This window comes from Haliotis asinina, chromosome 12 (genome assembly GCF_037392515.1).
Source record: "Haliotis asinina isolate JCU_RB_2024 chromosome 12, JCU_Hal_asi_v2, whole genome shotgun sequence".
Taxonomy (NCBI): Eukaryota; Metazoa; Mollusca; class Gastropoda; order Lepetellida; family Haliotidae; genus Haliotis; species Haliotis asinina.
This window is the reverse complement of record NC_090291.1, coordinates 55,333,418-55,357,403: the sequence shown is the minus strand read 5'-3', so window position 1 is coordinate 55,357,403 and position 23,986 is coordinate 55,333,418. Positions and strand designations below refer to the sequence as shown.

The 23,986-nt window shown below is 42.3% G+C and overlaps 1 protein-coding gene across 1 annotated transcript in view; it reads right to left on the bottom strand.

Annotated features, from left to right (window-relative positions):
* The window catches only part of LOC137258533 (ras-responsive element-binding protein 1-like), a 32,171-nt gene extending 8,719 nt beyond the window's left edge, over positions 1-23,452 (bottom strand). Inside the window, exons 1-17 of the mRNA XM_067796243.1 lie at positions 23,377-23,452; positions 15,566-15,651; positions 13,990-14,313; positions 13,192-13,399; positions 12,362-12,846; positions 11,025-12,045; positions 7,659-7,836; positions 6,317-6,722; positions 5,625-5,837; positions 5,021-5,267; positions 3,798-4,222; positions 3,344-3,500; positions 2,930-3,103; positions 2,448-2,593; positions 1,646-2,306; positions 1,190-1,354; positions 170-234 (exon numbers count right to left, since the gene is read on the bottom strand). Of these exons, the coding sequence (XP_067652344.1) occupies positions 170-234; positions 1,190-1,354; positions 1,646-2,306; positions 2,448-2,593; positions 2,930-3,103; positions 3,344-3,500; positions 3,798-4,222; positions 5,021-5,267; positions 5,625-5,837; positions 6,317-6,722; positions 7,659-7,836; positions 11,025-12,045; positions 12,362-12,846; positions 13,192-13,399; positions 13,990-14,313; positions 15,566-15,651; positions 23,377-23,452 (5,037 nt within the window). The remainder of the gene's footprint in view (positions 1-169; positions 235-1,189; positions 1,355-1,645; positions 2,307-2,447; positions 2,594-2,929; positions 3,104-3,343; positions 3,501-3,797; positions 4,223-5,020; positions 5,268-5,624; positions 5,838-6,316; positions 6,723-7,658; positions 7,837-11,024; positions 12,046-12,361; positions 12,847-13,191; positions 13,400-13,989; positions 14,314-15,565; positions 15,652-23,376) is intronic.
* Positions 23,453-23,986: the final 534 nt, after the last annotated feature.

Below are 23,986 nucleotides of genomic sequence, written 5' to 3'. Positions count from 1 at the left end.
AAGGTTATGAGGAAAAAACAAACTGTGACACAGCACAAAATGAAAAATACAGCTAGTAAACACTTTCATAATTCAAAAATAGTTTTAAAATGAAATTCAGTGCCTGCTTTCATCATCTTATCCAAAGTGTAACTGAAAGATTGTTTAGTTTCAGGCAACATGTACATACAGGGCTGTCTCTCCTTGTGTTTGTGGTCAGATGGTAACGAAGCGCACTTCTCCCTCGACCAGGTCCTGAAATATAATGGCTGTTATTACTTCCAGGCAATATGTCCACATGCTCAGCTGACAATGTTATAGTAGCGTAAGAAATAGAGTCTGCCCGGCGGCCTGCTGATTGCTAGTTTCATGGCGGGCTTACAACTTGAAGCTTACCTCACTACAAGTAATTCATGAATTACTTTATTTTAACACCATATCTCAGTTTCCTATATTTAATACAGGGCTGGTTACATGTTGACAGGGCCAGCAACAGCTTTTATTTGTATGCCCTGTGGGCTTCCCGACTGTTTTTAAGAGTTTCATGCACTGATTATAGGTGTTAACTTTTCCACTGGTGACAATAATCCTAGATTGGATCTAACTGTATAGATAAACTAACTTGCAGACTTAGTAGCGGTATGTTTAGTTATTGTACTTATAACATAAAGAGGAAGAGCTCTGTTGATGTATTGAATGTAATACTTCATGACAATGGTAAAATACCTCTTGATTTGAGAAAACTGGAATTGCAGAATAATCCTAAGTTTGAAGTTACAGCCAGTGACTAGACTAGGGTTCGATAACACTCTCAAGGATCCAGTAACTAAAAACGGGGTCACAATGTTTGTTTATTGGGTGTTTAACGTCACAGTTAGCAATATTAAAGCTATACGGCGTCAGTCTGTATAAATTATTAAGACTGGATTAGACAATCCAGTGATGAACAACATGAACATCAACCTATGGAATTTGGGTACGATAACATGTGTCAACCAAGACAGAGAGCTTGACCATCTAATTCTGTTCATTGCCTCTTATGATAAGAATGGGTTGCTGAAGATCAATTCTTGACACAATGACATACAGTGGGGCAAATGACACACAGTGGAACATGGTGACATACAGTGGGGCTCAATGATATACAGTTAGTGAGGCATGGTGATCTTGATATACAAAGAATGAGTTGGTAATCTACATAAACACTGACCAGGCAGAACATTTTCCTCATTATGCACACTGTCTTCATCGTCACTGAATGCAGGCGAGAGGGAGCGGGAAAGAGAGCCAGGCAGGTGCTTTTTGCGATGTCGCATCATACTGTGCTTCAGGGTGAACCTTTTCTGACATACGTCACACTCAAAGGGGCGCTCTCCTACAGCAGCACAATACAAGGCGGTACATAAGAAACCATATGTCATGTAGTAATTATTAAACATTACTGGAATAAACAAGTACCTTCAGGGGACATAACTCCCCTTTCTGTATAAGAATAAGGACATCGTGGTATACAAGAACATACAGGATGCTATATTCAACATAGGTTGAACAAGAACTTTTAAGGGAGACAACTCACCATTCTCCTAAGGTTCTACAAAGTACAATGTACCAGTAAATTTCACTCTGAACTAAAAGGTAAATCAAACACCCTGAAATTAAGACTCACCTGTATGAGAGCGCATGTGTCGCCGGAGATCCTGCAGTGACCAGAAGCGTTTCGGACACAGAGAGCAGTAGACCTTCCTCTGGTTGTAATCGGATGTGACAGACTCAATGGCTTCCTCGCCACCATCTTCCTCGTCATTGTCGTCCACCAGGATTCCATTCCCAGCCCGGCAATGACGCTCCACCACCACATCCATCTTGGAGGCAAAGCAGTCAATGTCGTCCACACTGTTCTTCTCCCGCAGGATGGTCCAGTCCCGAGAGTGGTGTTTCTCCTGATGAAGCAGGCACTCCTTCCTGTGGTCGAATGAGGCATCACAGAGATAGCACTTGAAGGGCAGGTCGATATTATGTTCCTTCAGATGACGAACTAGCATCTTACGTGATGGGAAGGATTTTCCACATTTCCAGCAATGTTTGATTTTGTCCACATTGTAATTGTCTCGCTCTGGGTTTGTTTGTCGCTCACCAGATCCTGCTGAGGTAATGATGTCTTCATCATCATCTTCATCGTCACCTTGACCTTGACCTTCGAGTTCTGCTGAAGTGTACTGTTGGATGAAGGAACTGTAGTCGGACATATCAGCTTTTGACTGTTCCAGATCAGAGCCGCTATCAACAGGACTGGTACCTGGCAATGCATCATGGGACTTGACAGAGATCTGAAAAACGATTTTGAAATATATATTTTGTGTACAATTAAACAGACAAATTGAACATACAATACAGTCTTGCTATGTGTTGATAAAATTTCCAGTGATGTCAGAAATGAATTCTTTGCAGTATCTGAATGTGCTCCTCACCATGTTTGTGTCATCATCAGAGAAGCTATCATCGTTGTCCATGCCTTTGCCTGCTTCACTCTCCATTCCTTCTACAGGGTATCCCTCTGGCACTGGTTCGGGCTTCACCCCGTTGTGTCTTTCCTGATAGTGCTTCAACAAGTTGCCTGGAACAAGACCTTCAATGAGGGGTCTAATCAAAACACCAATGTACTGCTTCTTTACAACTAATTTCACAACTGCTAGCCATCTGATAACTGAACTGACTTCACAGCCATTAATGTAAAGCTCAGTTTCATCTCTTTGGGTATTGTAATTTAATGCACCCAAAAAACCTTTTCGCAACATTCCATGAATGTCACAACAGATACTGCCATGTACAGGTTCCGGGATATATCTTCAGCCCACAAATTCCTTAAGATACAAACATTACAGAAGTATATATTCATAAACTTAATGTTTTTCCCACATATAAAAACAAATCTAGCTACTCCTGGACCTACTTTCAGTTGAGAAGGAGCTGAAGACACAAAGATGACACTTGTATGGTCTGTCCATGGTCTGTCGGGAAGCTGGGTCCAACATGTTCACCCCGTGTTTGCGTATCAGGTGTCGTTCTCGGTTGGACTTGGTGGAGAAGGTTACTGGACATCGCGGACACTTGAATGGTTTCTGGCCTGGAGGATCAACATATAAGACTGGACATTGAACTGTGTAGTCGGGACAAAAATGTGAGCAGGTGCTTGTCACATGGCTATCATGGATTCCAAACGTGTTGGCAGGTGCTTGTCTTATAGTTACCATGGATTCCACACGTGTGTTAGCAGGTGCTTGTCATATAGTTACCATGGATGTTAACATGGATACCTACCTTGTGTGTGTGAGCAGGTGCTTTTACATAATTAAGGATTCCTCACCTGTGTGTGTGAGCAAGTGCCTGTTGAGGGAGCTGACCCAGGGGAAAGACCGAGGACAGTAAGGACAGGCCAGCTTGTGAGGGGAGTCGGCGTAGGAATTACGTTTCTTCTTCACTGGCGTTTCAGGGAACAGTCCATTGCTAAGATCGTGTTCCTCCTGAGAAAAAGTTAACAACTTCAGGACCAACTTATCTCTAGCTTTGAAAAACAGTCTTCGGGAACAAAATATTCATGATAGTGTTCAGGTTTTACAGAAAGCTCCAAGTTTAAATGAACATGCAAGACCAAAACCTTGTCATAGTATGTTGTGAGTTGTTAGTTCCACTATTTATACTGCCTTTAGTACTTGACAGAATCGGTTTCAGCAGATAAATAAGATGAGCACTGATGTTTTAGATCTAGCAGACACAATAGTTGATGAAATCATGCTGATATGCATTCAACCTGAACTTACATCGAGATCCAAGCCATGCTTGCTGGAATCCATTTCTCCCTGGTCATCAATGAACCCAGATTCCTCCCCATTTTCGTCTTCCTCTTCCTCGTCAACCACATTCCCCTCTTCATCGTCCTCCTCGTCCTGCTGCTGCAGCTCCTTTATGTTGCTCCTGACATCCTCTCTGTATGACTGAGCCAGGAGTTGCACATCTGACTCTGCTGAGCCCTTGTTCGGGGACCCCCTGTTGGCATCGGCAGTTGGAGAATCACACGGGGAGGTGTGCTTGTGGATTGCAGTGTTTATCAGCTGCTTCCTGAAGGCTGTCATCTTGTTCTCCTCCTCAGGTTCACAGCTGGCTCCAAGGAACATGTTGAACTTGTAGGCTCCCGTGTTGTTGAGGATCTTGTGGACGGATGCAAGGTCGGACACAGAATCTCCACCTAGAAACAAGACATTATTACATTCAGTAGATGTTCACATCATGCAGTCACTAAGATGATCATGATGCTGTATTCAGCATCATTCCAGTTTTATCACAACATCCTGTAAATCAAATGAGGTAAGCGTCAGGATGTGTTGAAAAAATCCACCTTTGGCATGTTAAAAAGCCTTATGGTTAGGCCATCTATGCTGAATTCCATGGTTTATAGTGAATGCAGTGGATATCCAGTACACTTAATTTCACAAATTAGATGCCTTCAATTCTGGCTAAAACTGAGCAAGTACTGATTTATCCATATTCAAGACAGTACACTTCTCTCTATACTGAAACTTAGACTCTGAAAATGAAATATTTCACAGAAAACACTTTTGTTAATATGTTAAGGCAGACACAAAAGCCCCCCATTTTAAAGTGTGTAGTAATCGCGACATGACCTTTCACAGATTGCTATTGGCTGTCACTGTTTCTGTGTTAGTAGGACAGATATCTCTCTGAAGTGGCGACCCGTGAAGGTCCCAGGGTAGAATAGGCCTTCAGCAACCCATGCTTGCCATAGAAGGCGACTCAGCTTGTCGTAAGAGGCGACTAACGGGATCAGGTGGTCAGGCTCGCTGACTTGGTGGACACATGTCATCGGTTCCCAATTGCGCAGATCGATGCTCATGTTGTTGATCACTGGATTGTCTGGTCCAGACTCGATTATTTACAGACCGCCGCCATATAGCTGGAATATTGCTGAGTGCGGCGTAAAACTCAACTCACTCACTCACTCACTCACTCTCTGAAGTGGCTGTACCTGAGTTGGGGGAGTGCATCCTGTATTTGGCCATGAATGCTATCCTCTTGGCCTCCCTGTTGCGTTTCTCCTTCATGGACAGTGGCGACATCTCCCAGCTTGGCTTGTCATTGTTGTTGTTGTTGTCACTGACAAGCACCAAGTCATCCTCGTCTGGTTCGTCTTTCTGACTATGGTCAGACCCTGGAGGGGAAAACTGCAAGGACCTGTTGGGCAGCTCACCGCTCTGCAGGGCTGATTTTAAGTGCTGAAAGTAGAATTATTACTAACTGTCATGATGGAATATAAAATTATTGTATGGTCTCAAAATGGAAAACAAAAAACGCTGTATTTTTGCAATGTGTCAAGCCATTTATGTTATCCAGATGAATATTCATCAGACTGTGTCGATATGAAGCCTGGAAATGCTTGTTATACATACTCAGTATAATAATTATGAGTGTGAGCAAGTGAATTTCATTTAATGGTGTACTGGGTATGTACATATAATGCGAATCACAGTCAGTGTCGATGAGGTCCACATCTTCTCAAGTCAACAGAAAAGTCTAACACAAGAAATAATTCCTGTAGAAGCAAGTTCTGAGTACAGCAACATAAGACATACCGCAGATGCATTTGGTGAAGGTGACCTCTTCTTGATGGACAGATCCATTGGCTGGTCGCTGCGGCTGAGCCCCGGTGTGGAGGTGAAGGGAGAGTTCATCAGGCTGAAGTCTAGAGGCTGGGTGCAGGTGAGGTGTGGCTCCAGCTTCACCAACATAGAGGAGTGGGGGAGAACAGGCTCCACCTTGTGTGCTGCAGGGGGACTCGGGGAAACCTGCCACACACCGATAGGTCAACATCACAATAGTAGCATCACACATACCGGGAGGTCAGCATCACAATAGTAGCATCACACATACCGGGAGGTCAGCATCACAATAGTAGCATCACACATACCGGGAGGTCAGCATCACAATAGTAGCATCATACACACATATATAATCTTTATAACATCCTATAACTTTACACCTGTTGGCAGGTTAGATACCAAACCATTCACTTGTTTCATAAATATGGCATTACAAGGGACATAGTTTAGTATTCTCTACTTTCTTACTCACTGTAAGGACAACAGATATTTTTGGAGACTCAATGTTAAAAGGCTTGTCAGTATGGATGTCAAACACCACTTTCATGTATCATTTCTGGTCAAAACATGGCATTGAACAGTGTTGGGCCTGAAAGTCTACTGCTTGTTCAAATACATTCTGTAGAATGTACCTCCAAGGGAACCCAATCATCTTGTTTCCTCACCTGGAAGTTACCAGTACTGGAGAGACTAGCTGGACTGGCTGACTCCTGACTGTCGCTGGTCACTCGCTCTATTTCATCCATCATGGAAGGCTCATTGATGTGGATCAAGCCCTCAATTTGGTGCTGGCCAACCTCCAAGTGCTGTTTCTGGATGTGTCGGACACAGTTAGCCTTGGTGGAGAATCCAACATCACATCTCTGGCACAGGAAGGGCTTTTGGCGGCAGCTGCTGTGAGACCGGAGGTGGTGCTTGAGGGCGCGGAAGAACTTGAAGTCAATGCCACAGTACTTACAGACTGTATCGGGGGAGTGGAAGGCATCCATACTTGATGCTGTGTCCATCACATATTTGTTGTAGCCAATGGACTGCTCAATGTCTTCCTTCATTAGCTTGCCATGCTTCTTTCTGTCATAAGAAGAAGAGAGTGATTGAGTGTCCACAATGCTTTTAACATTACTGAAATATCCTGGAGCAGGAGCACTAGAAATAGTTCATACATTGTATCAATGTGGAGAATAGAACCTGGGATTTCCAACATCATGATCAACACTTCCAATTTGAGCTACCCGAAGTCTAACAAGGAAGTCCTGACACATTAATAAGCTCAAACCTTGATGGTCTGACTACATCATGGTACTCAGCAACTGCTACGCGAGTCTTCATATTGCAGTGGTATTATTATCAATAGTGACACACACCATCACATTGCAACAATGCAATACATCCCATCCCATCCAAACATCTGTTTCCCCAATATTGTGAGACAATGGGGATGAAGTATTTATTCGCCTTGTGAGCAAGACACACTGTGACAAAATATATCAACAGAGACTCTGGTAAATAATGAAGATTATCACATCTTGATAGAACATACCATGAATTTTGGTTTCCAGAAGAGAATATCATCAAGCCTTTATAAAACATCTCAAGACAAAAGTTCTATCAAATGTTTGGAACACAACAGACCAGAAACAGCAATTACAGACTATCTTTCCAGCAATACAACATAGACGTATGACGAAGATTGTTGGGATTTCTTTTTCAAACAGGATAATTTCTTTATTACAAATTAATTCAAGTTATGGAAGTAGGGATGAATCAATGAATGACCCTTTAATGTAATGACCAGTGAAAGGTGGAGGATGGTCTAGTTGCAGGTATTCTGCTGACTCTCAGGGCAGAGAGTAAAAGTCTGGGCCAAGATTTTCAAAGCTCTCTCTCTGCTAAGCTAGTCACAGATCAATGTTAACGTACGGCACTTCCATCTATCTTAGCGCTACGAGAGCTTCTAAATTCTAGGCCCTGATTATTCTGACCTGATAAGTCTGAAAATCCTCTCACCTGACATGCCTCTCACAGTTAGCTTTTGTGGTGAAGGCAAAGTCACAGATGAGGCACTGAAAGGGCCGTTCTCCGTTGTGTGTACGCAGGTGTCGGATGAGGGTGCTTTTGTCGGCACTGGAGTAGCTGCACAAGTTGCATTTGTAGGGTGTCAGACCCAGGTGTGTACGTGTATGTCCTGCACAAGAAGAGTGCCTACATTAGTGGCCATGTACTGACTCATTACCTCATTCATTTCTGGAACAATGTTACTCTAATTACTTTAAAAAACTAATTGTTTACAACATTTGTTCCTAATCTTTGAACATTAGATATGACCTGTAGTACATTCTCTGTTAATTCAGTAATCTGTATTCGATAGCTCACATTTATTGTTTAATTTTATCATAACGAGAATGCCATTATTGGATGGTTTCCCTAGCAACTCTCAGTTTACAATCCTGAGGACAAGTCATATATTGAAAACATAAACTGCAGTTGAGAACAAGTCTGAGAACTGTGTATACATGCATCTACTACTACACACTGAATATTGTGCAATATCTACATTTGAAATAGAAGTTTTAAAAAACAAACATGAAATTTTGAGGTATAATTCAGCTTTGGGCAATGGGTTGCATGGGAGACTGAGAATGGGTATCAATCATCATATCCCGAGCCCAGTTCCAGAATGTGATTCTGCCACTACGACTATTGAAAGTCTATGTGAGGTACAGAGATATGATGGTCGTAGCACTTTGGTTGGTTTGTAGAATGGGGCACAGTGTGAGAAGCAAGATCTTTGACCACTAAATACCACTAAGTCTACTTTGGGATACATCACAGCCAAAGCTAACCATACACACCAATGCAAATAATAATCAACATAATACATAAAGTAGATTCATACCACTAATGTGTTCCTTGCAACTAGCGATTTTGTTCAAAACCAATACATGCTATACAGTAGATCTAACAGAAGAAACACAAGCAAAATGACAAAAAAAATATAAATTGATGAAAATATGAATAATTTGGGTAGTGTACTAACAGATGCACAACATGCACACTTACACAGAAGAAACATGGCCAAGATGCAGACACCGAACACACTTACCTGATTTTCTCCTTCCGCAAAGTTAAACAAATGCAGTAAATAACTAGTCTCCATGAACAAGTTCAGCATTCAACACTGGTTAATACTCTCATATGCATGTTTTCAGATGCAATCATATTAAGGGACATTCCAATGGCATTGGGAAGTTGATCTGTTTCTAAGGTTAAAATATACACCTGGAAATTAATCAAGCAACACCCCAATTTTTTCTATTGGAGCAACTTTGAAGTGTTCTGACAATCAAAATATGCCGGGTTGATATAGTTTGACACTTTTTTATTCAACAGACGATCTCTGACAAACAACTTAAAGGGAAAAAGTATCAAGACTTTGCTTTATTGCAACGAAATCCAAATTCTTAAAACTGTCTTAAATTCATGAAAAAATGGACACAATTTACTATTCATCCACAGACGTTGTTGTCAGGTGTATTAACACAAATGTCACATGGAAAGAAAGAACAGTCATCTGAGAGTCTGCACACCGACTTTCATCAATATCTAGTGTGTCCTCCCTGCGCACGCACCACCGATTCCAGACGCCTCCTCATTCCTTGGATGAGTCTCCGGATCTGATTCTGGGGGATCCTGTTCCACTCCTCATGCAGGGCAGCCGTCAATTCGTTGAGATTATGGACTGGTGGGTCTCTCTGCCTCACACGACGGCCAAGAAAGTCCCACAAATGTTCAATGGGGTTGAGGTCAGGGCTCATGGCAGGCCATGGAATTCTGTCAATTGCATTTTGCCGCAAAAAATCATTTACAGCATGCGCCCTGTGAGGTCTAGCATTGTCGTCCATAAATATGGGTCTCGTTGCCAGAGGATGGTTCTCAAAATGAGGTACCACAGCCCTGTCAAGAACCTCCTGTTGGTAACGAACACCGTTAAGGTTGCCACGGATGGTAATGATATCCAACTTGCAGTTCATGGAAATGCACCCCCATACCATAACGGAACCTCCCCCAAAGGCCACAGTCTCCTGGATGTTCCGTGGAGCCATTGCTGTGTTCCTCTGCCTCCAGACCCGAGTACGACCGTCCACCATGTGCAGCAAGAACCGGCTCTCATCTGAGAAATGGACCTTCCTCCAAGAGGCAATGTTCCAGTGCAAACGGTCATTACACCAGGCCAGTCGGGCTGCCTTATGGGCTGGAGACAGTCTGGGTCGCTTGATTGGCCTCCTTGCCCGGTATCCTGCAGCTTTCAGACGATTCCGAACAGTCCTGTTCGAGATGGGTCTCCCTGGAAGCCACTCCTGTCTCAACCGAGAGCTCGAGTCGAAGGACCTGCGCCGTACAAGTCTCAGTAAAGCTCTGTCCTCCCGGACTGTGGTCTTCCTGGGTCTTCCTGGTCTAGGCAGGTCTTTAACTTCATTAGTGGCCCGGTATTTTTTCAAAAGTTTTGAAATTATGGAATGATGTCGTCCGATTTGAGTCCCGATTTGTCTTAGAGACATACCAGCATTCCTCATGCCGATTATTTGCCAACGAGTGGCCTCTGATAATTTCCTACGTGCCATGACATTGAAATGAATGAAAAACCGAATGCAATCGACAACCTGCGCTTGTAAACACCCCAGGGAAAAAGTGCATTTTTCGAAAGTTGAGGTTAAAGCAATGCACGTGCGCTGTGCAAGCTTCACGCGCGTCATATCAACCCATGAAAAGCTCATGCTGTATGTCAATACATCAAAATTGAATAATCAATCATCAAAATTACTTCGTTAAACTTTGTTAAGTTTTTATGTGTCTTTGAATTTGGTGTTGCTTAATTAATTTCCATATGTATAGTATGTATCATCAACTCCTTGACTTCAACTGCTGAGTGAGTGAGTGATTTTGGGTTTAACGCCACTGTGAACAGTATTCCTGTTCTATAAGCGTGAGGCGACAGGAGGAGAGTGACTCATGCCACAGATGTTTTTCTCATTGGTAAAACAAAGCAACACGAATGGGTGAACTGCTGCACATTTGCAGACTTGGCCAGCAATGGCTTCATCAAATGGAATGACAGTGACTTTAACATAGTTACAGTTACTCGAGGTAAAATAGAACTTATCTCCCATACAATTCTATCTTCAGTAAGGGGATTATCTTGGAGAATGAGTGGAGCTGTGATTACTCTATTAATGATAAATCTATCATTCTATCCTAAGGTAGTACGACATGAGGTTAAACGATTCAAATTTCTTCAACATGAAACATATTGGCAACTAATATTTCATGTTTCCATAGATAAAAATAGACAAAAGCATCAGAAGGCTCACTTACCCTTCAGGCTTCTCTGGTTGTTGAAGGTAAGATCACAGTATTTGCAGGTGAACACGCTCTTGACCTTGATGTCCAAGTCACCTTGACCTTCCTCCCATAGTGGAGGTGTTGTCACAGGACTTGCTTCAATGAAAGGGGGTTCGGACGGCTTGGACTCCATTGGGGGTGGGGTGACTGAACTCAAAGGGGTTGGGCTCTGACTTCGTGGCTGTTGGGGGACGGCAAGAATTGACTGACCCAGTTGTTGGGAAAGCAGACATTGGTTCACCTGGGAGAAAACAAACCTGTCTGGTACAAGCATAGCTTGTGGGTAGATACGTTTCAGATCCTCGACTTCTTTAGCTAATTTGGCTTTGGTGTCCAATGACACTTGAGCTTTGGGCATGTCAGATGGTACAAAAGCATGACCAAGTCTTGGGAAATATTCATTGTTTTCTCTCTTTTCAATCTTTGCAATTTTCTTGGCATGAGATTCTTTGCCCTTAACTAGCTGCCTTGGGGCAAGGCTGAACTGTGCCAGAAAGTCTTGCTGTGATACAGCATGAGGGTCGACAGCCTGTGAGTCTTCAAGACCTCGTTCTGACATGTGTTTCACCATGTGTGTCTGCATGATATCCTGTTCCACAAACTCACAGTCACAGAACGGGCAGGAAGTCAACTGTTTTCCAGTGTGGACAGGAGAATGCAGGAGCAGGGCAGCCTTACAAGGGAAAGCCTTCTTGCACACACTGCAGTCAAATCGATGGAACTTGCTACTGGGCTGGCGTGTACATTGCTCGCACCATGCTTTGGCTATGAGGGGAAACTTGTTGCTTGTGAAGTCAACAAAGTCCAAATCATAAAACCCAATTGAGATTCCGGTATCATTTGTGTCTTGATTTGGAGTGGAGGATGTGTTGGGTTCATCTTTAACCTTGACAGCATTTGGGTCAAGCATCTTGTGGCAGATGAGGGTCCGAGAGTTTGGCAGAGGAATGATTAGCTCATCTTCTTCCTTCATGCATACCTTGCCAGATTGAGGCTGCAATCATCATCATCATCATCATCATCATCATCATCATCATCATCATCATCAAACAGTCCTTCATATTTTTACACTTGAGCGAAATGCCCATGCAATGTGGCCGTTATTGCTACACATATAGTCTTTACAGTTCCCTGTAGCATAATGATACAAAAAGACAATACATCACAAAATTTCTTGTCTTCTTACAAGTACTGAAACTTTGACAAACTTTATTCTGTATTACAATTCAAAGACAATGTGCATGAATTTTCAAATTAGTACCATCTCTATCATAAAGTTTCATTTACACAAAGAATACTTTGTCACTTACAGGTATTTGACCAATCGTGCTTTCTACAGTCTGCCTCTGGGGCGGCTGCTGCTGCTGCTGCTGTTGCTGCTGTTGCTGCACTGCAGGATGTGTTGTCATTGACAAGGACGGAGGATGCAGTGTAACACCAGACATCATTGGCATCTTCAGAGACAGCTGGTGGTCCCACTGCGATTCTTCTGAGGGCCTCTTGTTGCTAACAAACGGCGGCAAGTCGGAGGGTGCCATGTGATGAAATGCAAACTGAGGTGGTGGCCGTTCAAGAAATCTTGAGGCAGCTGCAGGGGTACTGAGATCAAGGTCTTGCATAGAAGGGTGCACAACTGTCTTAGGACGCCATCCTCCCTTGCCACGGCGAGAGACAGCCTTGACGCCATGCATCATCCCAAGTTCTGCTTCCTTGCTGTGGATGCGCATGTGTCGGTGCATGTTGCCGTTGGTAGTGAAGGACATTTTGCATACTCGGCAAGAGAATGGACGTTCACCTGAAATAGAACACTACACTTACACACATCCACACTGTGAAACTACAGAAACATCACCATGCCTGACAATCATGAATACTTTGGATAGAACAGGTCTTCAGCCATCCATGCTTGTCACACGAGGGGAATAACGGGATTGTGTCGTCAGGTATGCTGACATCTTTTGATACATGCTATCATATCCCAGTTGTGCACAGCAATGCTTATGTTATCAACTGGACTGTCTGGTCAAGACTCAGTTATTTACAGACATAGCTGAGTGCCAAACAAACATCAACACTTGCTCATGATGCACTCAGACTGGAATCATCTTCTGACTAAAGGAATGATGTTAATTCTACTTACCTGAGTGGACCAGCATGTGCCTGTCCAGCGAGCTCTGGGAACTGAGGACCTTGCCACAGATGGTGCAACTGTTGGCGGCATTGGAGCTTATGGCGGTAGAGTTGTGTTGACGGATATGGACAGTGAGATCATGTAGTGTGCTCATTTCATCCTTGCATACAGGGCACACAAACTTGGCAAGGCCATCTTTACCTGCTACTGGAAGAATCTGGAAGGAGAGCCAGTGAGTGAGCGAGTGAGCTGGGGATTAGCAATGTCATAAAGAGTACTGCAGAAGGAAGAGATCTCAAATATTCAGCAATTTGGTTAAACTTCCGCGACAGTTTAAGGTAAGGGGACAAATGCATACAGATAACAAATTCATTGTTATACTGAAATACAAACAATATTTGAGTACACAGATGCTCCTTCAGTTGTCAAGTCGGACAATAAGGAATATGTCATGTATAATTGTTTTTTCTACTTCAACTGGTTTGACAACGGTGTAAATACAGAAAGTCACTAACACAGTTTTCAACTGCGAATGGGTACCTCATATGGATGGGAAAGTCACATGAACCTTGAGCAGCTAGTGGCAGTAAGAGTTATACGATCCCCAGGGAGTTGAGATTGATAAAAACGATGTCCCACTGAGGTTGACATCCAGTGATCAAGTGAAAAACAAAGCACCTTTGAGCAGCTGAGCTTTGATATCAGCGCTATACCAAAGTTAGTACGATGATGATCATATAGAAGATACACGACACTGATCATGACTTCATTTTACACAAGACTGGATGAGAAGAGAATCCTTCTGACCTTCTGTTCCTCGCTGACCTTTGCCCCCCTCTTACTGGGCCTGGAAGATGACGGGAACACAGGGTAGCTTTGGCTGGCGGAATATAAGCTGGACGGATTGCTTGGGGACGGAGGACGCGACGACCCTGTCTCGCTGGGAGGGCCGCTAAGTGACTCAAGGTGGTTAATACTGGTTGGCGGAACATGTGGACTGAGCTGATTGGACAGTTTGTTCGCTATCTCCTCATTGAGGAAATCTGTGTTGCTTGTGTGAGGATTCTCGCTGTCTTCGTCTTGAAAGTCAGTGTTGATTGTCAGAGCACTTTCACTATCATACTCTGAACTCTGCAAGATTTAAGATTGTCATTATAAGTGACAAGGTGAAGAAAATGAATGCCTTGGTATATTTATAAAAGTAGTTATGTTAGTTTGTTAGAAAGGCTTCAGTTCAGACTGAGTATTTCAGTTTGGAAAAGAAATGCTGTCTTGCATGTTTTGTTTAAACAATTTGCATGTGCCTAAGAGTTTTTCCTGAACTTACTTTTCTCATACATTATTGTCCCCCGCCACAATGCGGAATGGAGGATTATGTATTCAGCAGTGTCTGTAGGTCCATCCGTCTGTCTGTCCATCCATCTTTCCTGATTCTTGTTAACGTGATACCTCATGAACTCTTGTGTTTAATGTCTTCAAATTTGGTGACAGTCTGCATTGGGGGATTATGCAAACACCAGTTCATTTTGGTGACCTTGACCTTATTCTGAAGGCCATCACAACTCTTTGATCACTTTTCAAACTCTTGTTAATGAAATATCTTATGAACTGTCGTACCCAATGTCTTCAGTTGTGGTAATAGCCTACATTAGGGGATTATACAGGCACTAGTCAACTTGGGTGACCTTGACCTTATTTTCAAGGTCACCATGTCTCTGAATACTCTTCAAACTCTTGTTAACCTGACATCTCATGTATTGTTGTACCCAATGTCTTAAATATAAAATTTGTTGACAGCCTACATTTGTGGATTACACAGATATGAGTTGATTTTGGTGATACTGATCTTATTTTCAATGTGACCACACCTCTTTCTTCACTTTTCAAACTTATGTTTATGTGATATCTAATTCAATTCACGTTGAATAATCAGTCATAGGGCAGAAACCCTGCAATACATCTTTACTTCTATTTATTGTTATTTTCCTACTCCTGAGTACATATGTCATCATTTCGTGTCAATAATGTTCAACTTGTCACATCAGATGAAGCAGTTCTGGGTATAAGACAGTTATGAACAAGTAATAAAAATGATACGAGCCAGTTCCTTATCTGTTCAAGGCGTTCTGTCCTACAGAAGGAAACCATGAACACTGCTATGTCTGTATGCACAAAGCATTACTTCCCCATCTGGTAAAAGTCAATATTCAAATATCACACTGCTTGTAAGAATTGATTGTTGTGCCGAACTATAAGTGCTTTACAACAAGTGTTCTTTACATAAACTGTCAATTAAGACAAAGCCAAATAGAAGAATTCAAACTTGTACTCGGAAGTGTATGATGTATGATTTTATGAGACAATCATTTCCTCGGGTGAATACCTGATCGTTCTGCAGTGTGTCGGTTGCCAGGACAACCGGATCAACAGACTCTTCCTCTTGGTTTTGGCCAACCCTGTCAGCACACACTGGAAAGAAAGAACACTGCATGCAAAAAACATACACCACTGCATCTACAGTTCTGTATACAATTGCATATAAACCGTAAAACACTGCACACAAAACAATCCTATACCACTGCATATATATAACTACATACATACAACCATATACCACTGCATGTATACAACCATATGTACACCACTGAATATATACAACCATATACCACTGTATATATACAACCATATATAAACCACCATATAACACTTCACGTAAACAACCATATAAAGTACATATAAACTGTATAACACTGCATACAAACAATTGTATAACACTACATACAAACAAATGTATAACACTTCATATACACAACAATGCATAACCATCAACCACCGCACATGTATACACACTCAGGAATGCATGCATGCGCACAGACATGCACACACACAAGCACACACACACACACACATACATACTCATAAGTGTAAACTCTTGTATTCATGCAGTCATTGTATGGTTACACCCATGAACCCCACACATACAAGAAGTATCACACACAAAATGGCCATTCCTCCATGTCTTGATGAGCCATGGAGTTATGATGCAGGGAGTAACATGTTATCTGAATGACTCAACATCAACACTGCAGGGATTTATCTTGGGACATGTAGCCAAACAGTCTCTCATCCTGACAACAAGGAAACATTCCTGATCATATACTAATTGACTGACTTAGATTGAGCCAGCTTTCTAGTTGATCTCTTCCTCCCACTCTTTGTGAGGGCATCCATCATAACTCTACATTCATCTCCATCAAGTAACAGAGCGTCAGACTCCATCACCAACATCTTGCAGCCATCCATCACTCCCATCCAATAAGCCTATACCTGACACTTGGTATGATGCATCTAATAAGGACATCCCACATTCATTATCACCCATCTCAACTCAAGAAGGTGCTTGCTAGTATTCAGCAGCCCATGCTTGTTGTAAGAAGTATCTTAACATGATTGGGTGGTTGGGCTCGCTGAGTTGGTTTATGCATGTTATTTTGTCCAAGCTGGGTAGATCAATCACAAGATTGTCTGATCCAGACTCAATTACAGAGCAAAGACAGGCAACTGGACCATTAAATAACACTAAGGCAAACACACCGTCCTATTTAAGCGACAGCTAATATTCACTGATCAAGAAACGCCAATCTGGCAGGTTCATCAGAGTTTACATGGTTTCTGTGTCTTGAGATAACTACCCATAAGACCTATCAACCTGTCAAAATGCATCCCGGTAACCAGTCATTTGTCCTGTCAGCCATGCTGTAGTCCATATCATCTGGATGTTGAAATAAAACACGTATCAATTCCTATGTCAATATTGTCATATCGCCCTCCACCAACACATCCTCCTCAACACACAGTCTCTGTCCCAGCACCCGCCAGTCCCATCACTCAACGATCATATTTTCCTTCAAACTGCTTCTGTTTTGATGAATCATCATACACAAAGCTACATAAAAACTGTGTCTGCTGAACTGCGAGATGACACCAAGAGACTAATCGCTGATGATCAAACGGTACAGAGACAAAAAGTTCCGTCAGCGATGTTGTGATTGATGCATCCATGACAGCAGTCCGGACTGGGGAGGAGTTCGCACCCCGGGGACAAACATCATCTACAGCAGCCAGAAAATGGGACGGAATGACATACGATCTTGATGAATAGATTGCTCACCTATAACTCTCTCAAACACACTAAAGTTCACCTGGCTGAGCTTATTATCACAGCTTACCAGTTTTTCCTCATAATGAACCCCAGTACGGTGCATTATTAGTATAGAGACACATTTGATTTGCATTTGCTAAGATATTTCTCAATGTTATTAAAGATCTACTATTATTATTGTTATTTTTATTATACAGCTGCAACAGTTGTATGGTCCCCGAGCAGTTGAGATTGATAATACTATGTGCCATTGAGACTGACATCCAAAGATCTAAGAAAATAAATACCAGCACAGTGGATATGCAAGCCATATAAATATTCTAAAAAATAATAAATATAATGATAATGATAATAATAATTATTCATATCTGCAGCTGCAGCCTGCTTTCGACAGGGGGGAGTAACTCTAATCTGCTTAGTTAGCCATGCAAACCATGAGCCTGGTTTGAAAGTTACATGACATTATATTTATGACAAATTGTAACTATTGTAATTCAGCAATTATAATATGAACTGTCAACAATAACACTCCTATGGACACACTGATAACGTAGGGCAAACAATTGCAATTCATTGAAAGTTTAACATATCCTAACCCTCCTCATTACAACTGTTTCCCTGTTCAGATCTTTAATTCATGAGGTGCAGACGCCAAGGCAGCCTTATTCCTAGAATGGTTGCAGTGAGTCAGGTTGTATGCCCCTTAAACAGTGTGTGAAACAGCCACTGGCCTTCTTGCCTCTGGCTAGTAGAAATCCAATCGGGCCAGAAATCCTCCACAGTCCCTGGCCTTACTGTCTAGTGAATTTGCATGTGTTAATTTTGTAAACATATCATTCTCTCTGACACTTTTAAATCATGCAAGATTATGGCCCGATGAAACAATTCATAATATTAGTAGCTTAATGATGAGATCAGAGTCAAGCCAGCAATAACTTTTTTCATCAATTTTGGTAATCTTTTGAATAGATGCTGCATTCAGATTTTGAGCCTGTGAATTATTTTGTGGGTTAGTAACATTCAGACATAGTTAGCCTGATAGACTAGAAAAGTTTGGAAACCATTTAACAAAATGCCCTTAAGCCAGAACTGTATTGAGACTCAGGAACTGTAAGCTTACACTGGTTTCAACTGATGAAAACCACAGGCATGTACATCTGTCAAGTATCAAACAACTAAACGGACAGATGTCACCATCATTGTTAAAGTCAACATAAGACCTAGTACACTAATACCATATGATGAATGTCCTCACAATTTGTCATTATCTGGTGATCATCGCACACAGTATAATTACCCAGAGATACTGATTTATCACAAACACATCAGTCTGTTTACCTATTCTGTGATACAAGATAACACAAGGACCTGTTGTAGAGTAAAAAAGTCACCAGACAAGCACCCATGCATGTAATGCAGTATAAATCAGCATGTCAAAGCAGAAGATATATGTGTTGGGATGTGTTGGGGACTGACCCATGGTCCTGTCTGATAAGTCACCATAATACTGCGAAACTTCAGTTGTGGTACAAACAGATGAGTAACTTCTTACTGCTGCACCATACTGCACACTCATACCAGAGTAACTTCTTACTGCTCCACCGTACCGCACACTCATACCAGAGTAACTTCTTACTGCTGCACCGTACTGCACACTCATACCAGAGTAACTTCTTACTGCTGCACCGTACTGCACACTCATACCACAGTAACTTCTCACTGCTCCACCCTACAGCACACTCATACCAGAGTAACTTCTTACTGCTGCACCGTACTGCACACTCATACCAGAGTAACTTCTTACTGCTGCACCGTACTGCACACTCATACCAGAGTAACTTCTTACTGCTCCACCGTACCGAACACTCATACCAGAGTAACTTCTTACTGCTGCACCGTACTGCACACTCATACCAGAGTAACTTCTTACTGCTGCACCGTACCGCACACTCATACCAGAGTAACTTCTTACTGCTCCACCCTACAGCACACTCATACCAGAGTAACTTCTCACTGCTCCACCATACCGCACACTCATACCAGAGTACCTTCTTACTGCTCCACCCCACAGAACACTCATACCAGAGTCTGGTTTTATAAGATTGCTGTTTTGACAACTGCTCAGATATAGAAAACCTTACACCATAGAATGACATGTCAATCACACATGAATGACTTTAGTCATGTACCACTTTCATCAACATTCCAGCAATATCAAGGAAGGGGACACCAGAACTGCACTTCACACATTGTACCCATGTGGGCACTCGAATCCGGTTCTTTGGCAAGACAAGTGACTGCTCTATCCACTAGGCTACCTACCACCTCTAAGTATACATGAAAATTTTGACTCACTATCTGTACCGACACTGATGTTCACTCAGTCTGGATACCCTGCATTTCAGGGATAACCTAGACTAATGCTTCATTTCTAAAATATATTATTTTGACAGAAACAAAAATCACCATACAAGATGAAAAGGGGTTGTTGAATCTGTGGGAAACCTGCACTTGCTTCTTCAAATATGACAGTAAGGGTGAGTGAGTGAGTTTAGTTTTAGGCCGCACTCAACAATATTCCAGCTATATGGCTGTGGTCTGTAAATAATCAAGTCTGAACCAGACAATACAGTGACGCGATGGCAGGGAACCGATGTCGTGTCACCAAGGCTGACCACCTGGTCCCATTTGTCGCCTCTTAAACAAACAAAGTTACCTTTTGTTGACAGCAGGGAGGGAGTGAATGAGTGAGTATGGTTTTACACCACTTTAGGCAATGTGTGATGCTCATTTCTGGTGTTGCCCATCGTGATACTGCTGGCTGAAAGTGACATAAAACCTTACTCATTCTCTCTTCTCATGAACAGTTTGTGGGCAAACTGACAGGAAGAATATCAAGTTCCCATCAGCAAACTGAGTGTAAGTGTAAACTACCAGTGTTTAAACTTTCATATTGACAATAGACGCTACTACAGAGTCATTACTGATCAATTTATTTGTGAGTGACTGCCGTCAGTGACAGCAGTGAAATCCCATGTATACACTTCCTGCTGTCCTCGGCAACCCTGCTGCATAACTCATACATCTACAGTGAAGTCACCACAGAAAGCCTTCTCCGGGAAACACTGCCATATTATACAACTGCTTCGAGTCACAGCTTCTTGCAAGGGCTGCGAAACATACAATTGTATACAATGTATAGTATTGCTTACTATTTCCTTTATAACACAGACACTTGAGAAGGATAATATACATATGTGTGATCCTCAGTCACAGGAGGACGGTAATATCCTGTACAGAGAGAACATATCAAGGACCCAAAGTGGCATGGGAGGTTCCAGACTCTCAGGGTTCACAATCTCAATTTTAACATGAGTAGAAGTAGTTTTTCTGACTTATCAACTGTTTTTGTGTAAAATATCTTTAAAATGATATATAATGATCAACATCAGTATGTCACGAGCAGAACAACATTGATGGGACACAAATGATAGAACAGTTGATGTCAGCTGGAACGCAACTGGCAGCCAACACCTTGCCTTGCATGCGCAATGCATGTGCTATCCGTGTCAGTCAAAGGAGAAGGATACACTGGTAATGATTCGCATTCACAGTTGTTGACTCATGAATATTCATGCGTTTACTGGAATTCAGCCTATTTGTCATGCAATGTCATGCAATAACATGCTGCCTCCTGACTATCTATAATGTTATATCATTATTTCTAAACAGAGTAATTAATATAGCTCAACATCCAGTCTGTATTGAGGGAGTGAGGGAATCCATATGGTATTACGCTGTTATAAACAATATTGAGGCACTATGCTACAGGAGAAACAGTGTGACTCACTATGCCTATATGGGGAATCAAACTGGTTGTTAGGGGTCTTGAGCGAATATGACACCCACTAAGCTGTTTGCTCTGACAACCATGACCAAAACCTTTGTACGGGTGTCCATGTAAGTCAGCAAGGAACTGATGCTAGACTGAAGGGTATTTCAGTGACATCATCGGATTCCTAGTTGTCTGCGGTGCTCTTTGAAATCTTCTAGCTCTATGACAACAACCCGTAGTTATCTGGACCTGACAATCCAGTGACTGACATCATCAGCAAAGACCTACACAAATGGGAAATTACATGAATCAACCAAGTCAGGGAGTCAGACTACGCAATCACGGTAATGGCCTCTTTTGACAAACAGTGGTTGCTAATGGCCAATTTTAACTTAGATCTTCAATGATCTCACTTTAAATAAACGAGTGGATACTTATGGAGTTGCCAGTAAAACGTAAGCATTTCAAATCTGATCAGACCATACAGAAGGAAGATACCTCTACTACCAGAAAATGTACAATCAGTTGTCCCTTATTACATTAATCCTCATTAATCGGTACATTAAAAGGATTGCTAAATGCTGAACATATGCCTCAGGCAAAAGGTTTATCAATGCAGTCCCCATTTTTCACATTATCACCCAGTACTTCATGTAAAACATCTGTTTAATAATTAATCATATATTTAAAATAGATTCTATTATTTTGTGTCTATTTGTAATTTTTGTATGCTTCTCTTTACAAAACATTCTGAACCTTGGGATAATTTCCTTCATAAACCTGATGCTTTGAAGGACATCCACTAAAGTAGGCAGAACCTGTCAACTGGATTATAAATCCTTAGCCATCATAACAATACCAGCATAACTCAGTATACAGGATCCTCTTGAGCATCCAGGGCAGTGCACATATAGTTTCAACACCCTTGAGGGGGGCCATAAACATGATAGTAGTCAACACACACATCCCTCCATCCACAAGTCAAACACTCGAGCCAGCAGGCAGAACAAAGATAGTGGGTGGGGCTGGCATCCACAGTGCTCACCTGTGTCAGGTATTGCAGTGATGCATGATGTCAGCCAGTCAGATATTTCATCCCCACTCCTATATCCAAGCACAGAAAGATTCCACGACATATATGGGGCCATTTGGTGACATGCTTATAAATATACTCACAACTTAAGTTCATTTGTGCAATTTATAAACTTTTCTTTACATTAAAAAAATCATACACATATAGTAAGTAACAAATTAGTCAAGGTATTCACCAGTAGGCATACAGAAGGAACTTGCTATAACCAATCATACTGACCACAGTGGTGGTTGGATGGGTGTGGTTGCTGGCATCTAAACAGAGAGATGTGAGAAGGGGGAGGGGTTTAGTCTGGGTACATCCGTCTTGTTGACTATGAGAGTGGTTTCAGGAAGGAGTACATTCCTAATTATCAAGTAGTGTTATGTATGGATAAACATTGCATCCATTATGTTCGCATCGTCTTAGGTGAAGGTGTACACAGACCGGTGTATCATCACTTGAATATAGGCTCTCACAAGAACTGTGACTGACAGCTTGAAGTATACAGGATGTGTAGGGTGTTATCAAGAGGGGTGGAATGTGGGGTGGGGGGAGGTAAAAGTGTTGAATCATGATGGAGATAGAAGGGTGAAACAGGAGATGTTTGTTGACTACTGGAGTCTGTCTAGCTGCAGAGCAAGGGGATGTGGAGTAGGTGACTGTCACTTGACTGTGCATGGTCTGATGGAAGATGTCAAACACAAGGGTTCTACTCTGAGACAATCAGCTGTCAATACACATGGGTGTGGGGATGAGGGGATTAGGAGGAAGATGATGGGATTGGGTGGGGATGAGAGGACTAAGGGTTTCGATGAGGAGACTGGGGATGGGGATGAAGGGACTATAAGGGGTGGGAATGAGGGGTCTGAGGGGTAGGAATGAGGGGACTAGGTCTGGGGATGACGGAAGCCAGGGTTGGGGTCAGGCAAGGGCAGGGAGGAGGTTGCCGGGACTGTGGATGCTGGATTGAGGTGAGTGTTGTCTGTGGGAAAGTGAGCTGTACTGCAAAGAGATTGGACAACGACAATATGACAACACCTGCAAGCAAACACAACCCTGGGTGTGACCCAACCCATCCCTTGTGCTGAGTGGCACCCTGGCGTGGTCAACAGCACCTCCTACCTGTATATCTCCATCTCAACCGTGGACTCCTCTTGGCTGCTTCATGCATCTGTTTCTGTGCTGTAACTCCCCTCATGCTCCCAGGCTACTGTCACTACACACACCAGATGCTGCAGTGATCACTTACAGATGAAGTCAGGGGGAGCAGGTCACATCACTGGGTCAAGCCTGTCATGTGTCTCCAGAGACAGATAGTATGTTGCAACATTCACTGTCAATGTTAATCTAATATTGCTGTATTTGAAATTGATTCAATTCCACTATAACACAGCAACTGCTGAGGCACTTATACAATCTTTTCTCCGTGAACAGCTTTGAGTTGTAAAGAGTGGGATGACTAGTGAAAGGACCCGGACTTGTACAGCAAGGATGTAGACACCAATGACCTCACCTTGACTGCACCCTTCTCACAGTAGTGACAGAAACATCCCTTCAAATTCCCACAACATTAATAAAGAAGCTCAGAAAACAGAACACAAAGCCATGCCCTGGAGTTTCAATGAACACTAGAGTCCATTGAACTGCATCTCTGATTCAACGATGGAATAAGTCGGACTAACATTTCAAAAGACTGCATTTCACATTTCTGTTGTTGGTGTGATGGAGCTGC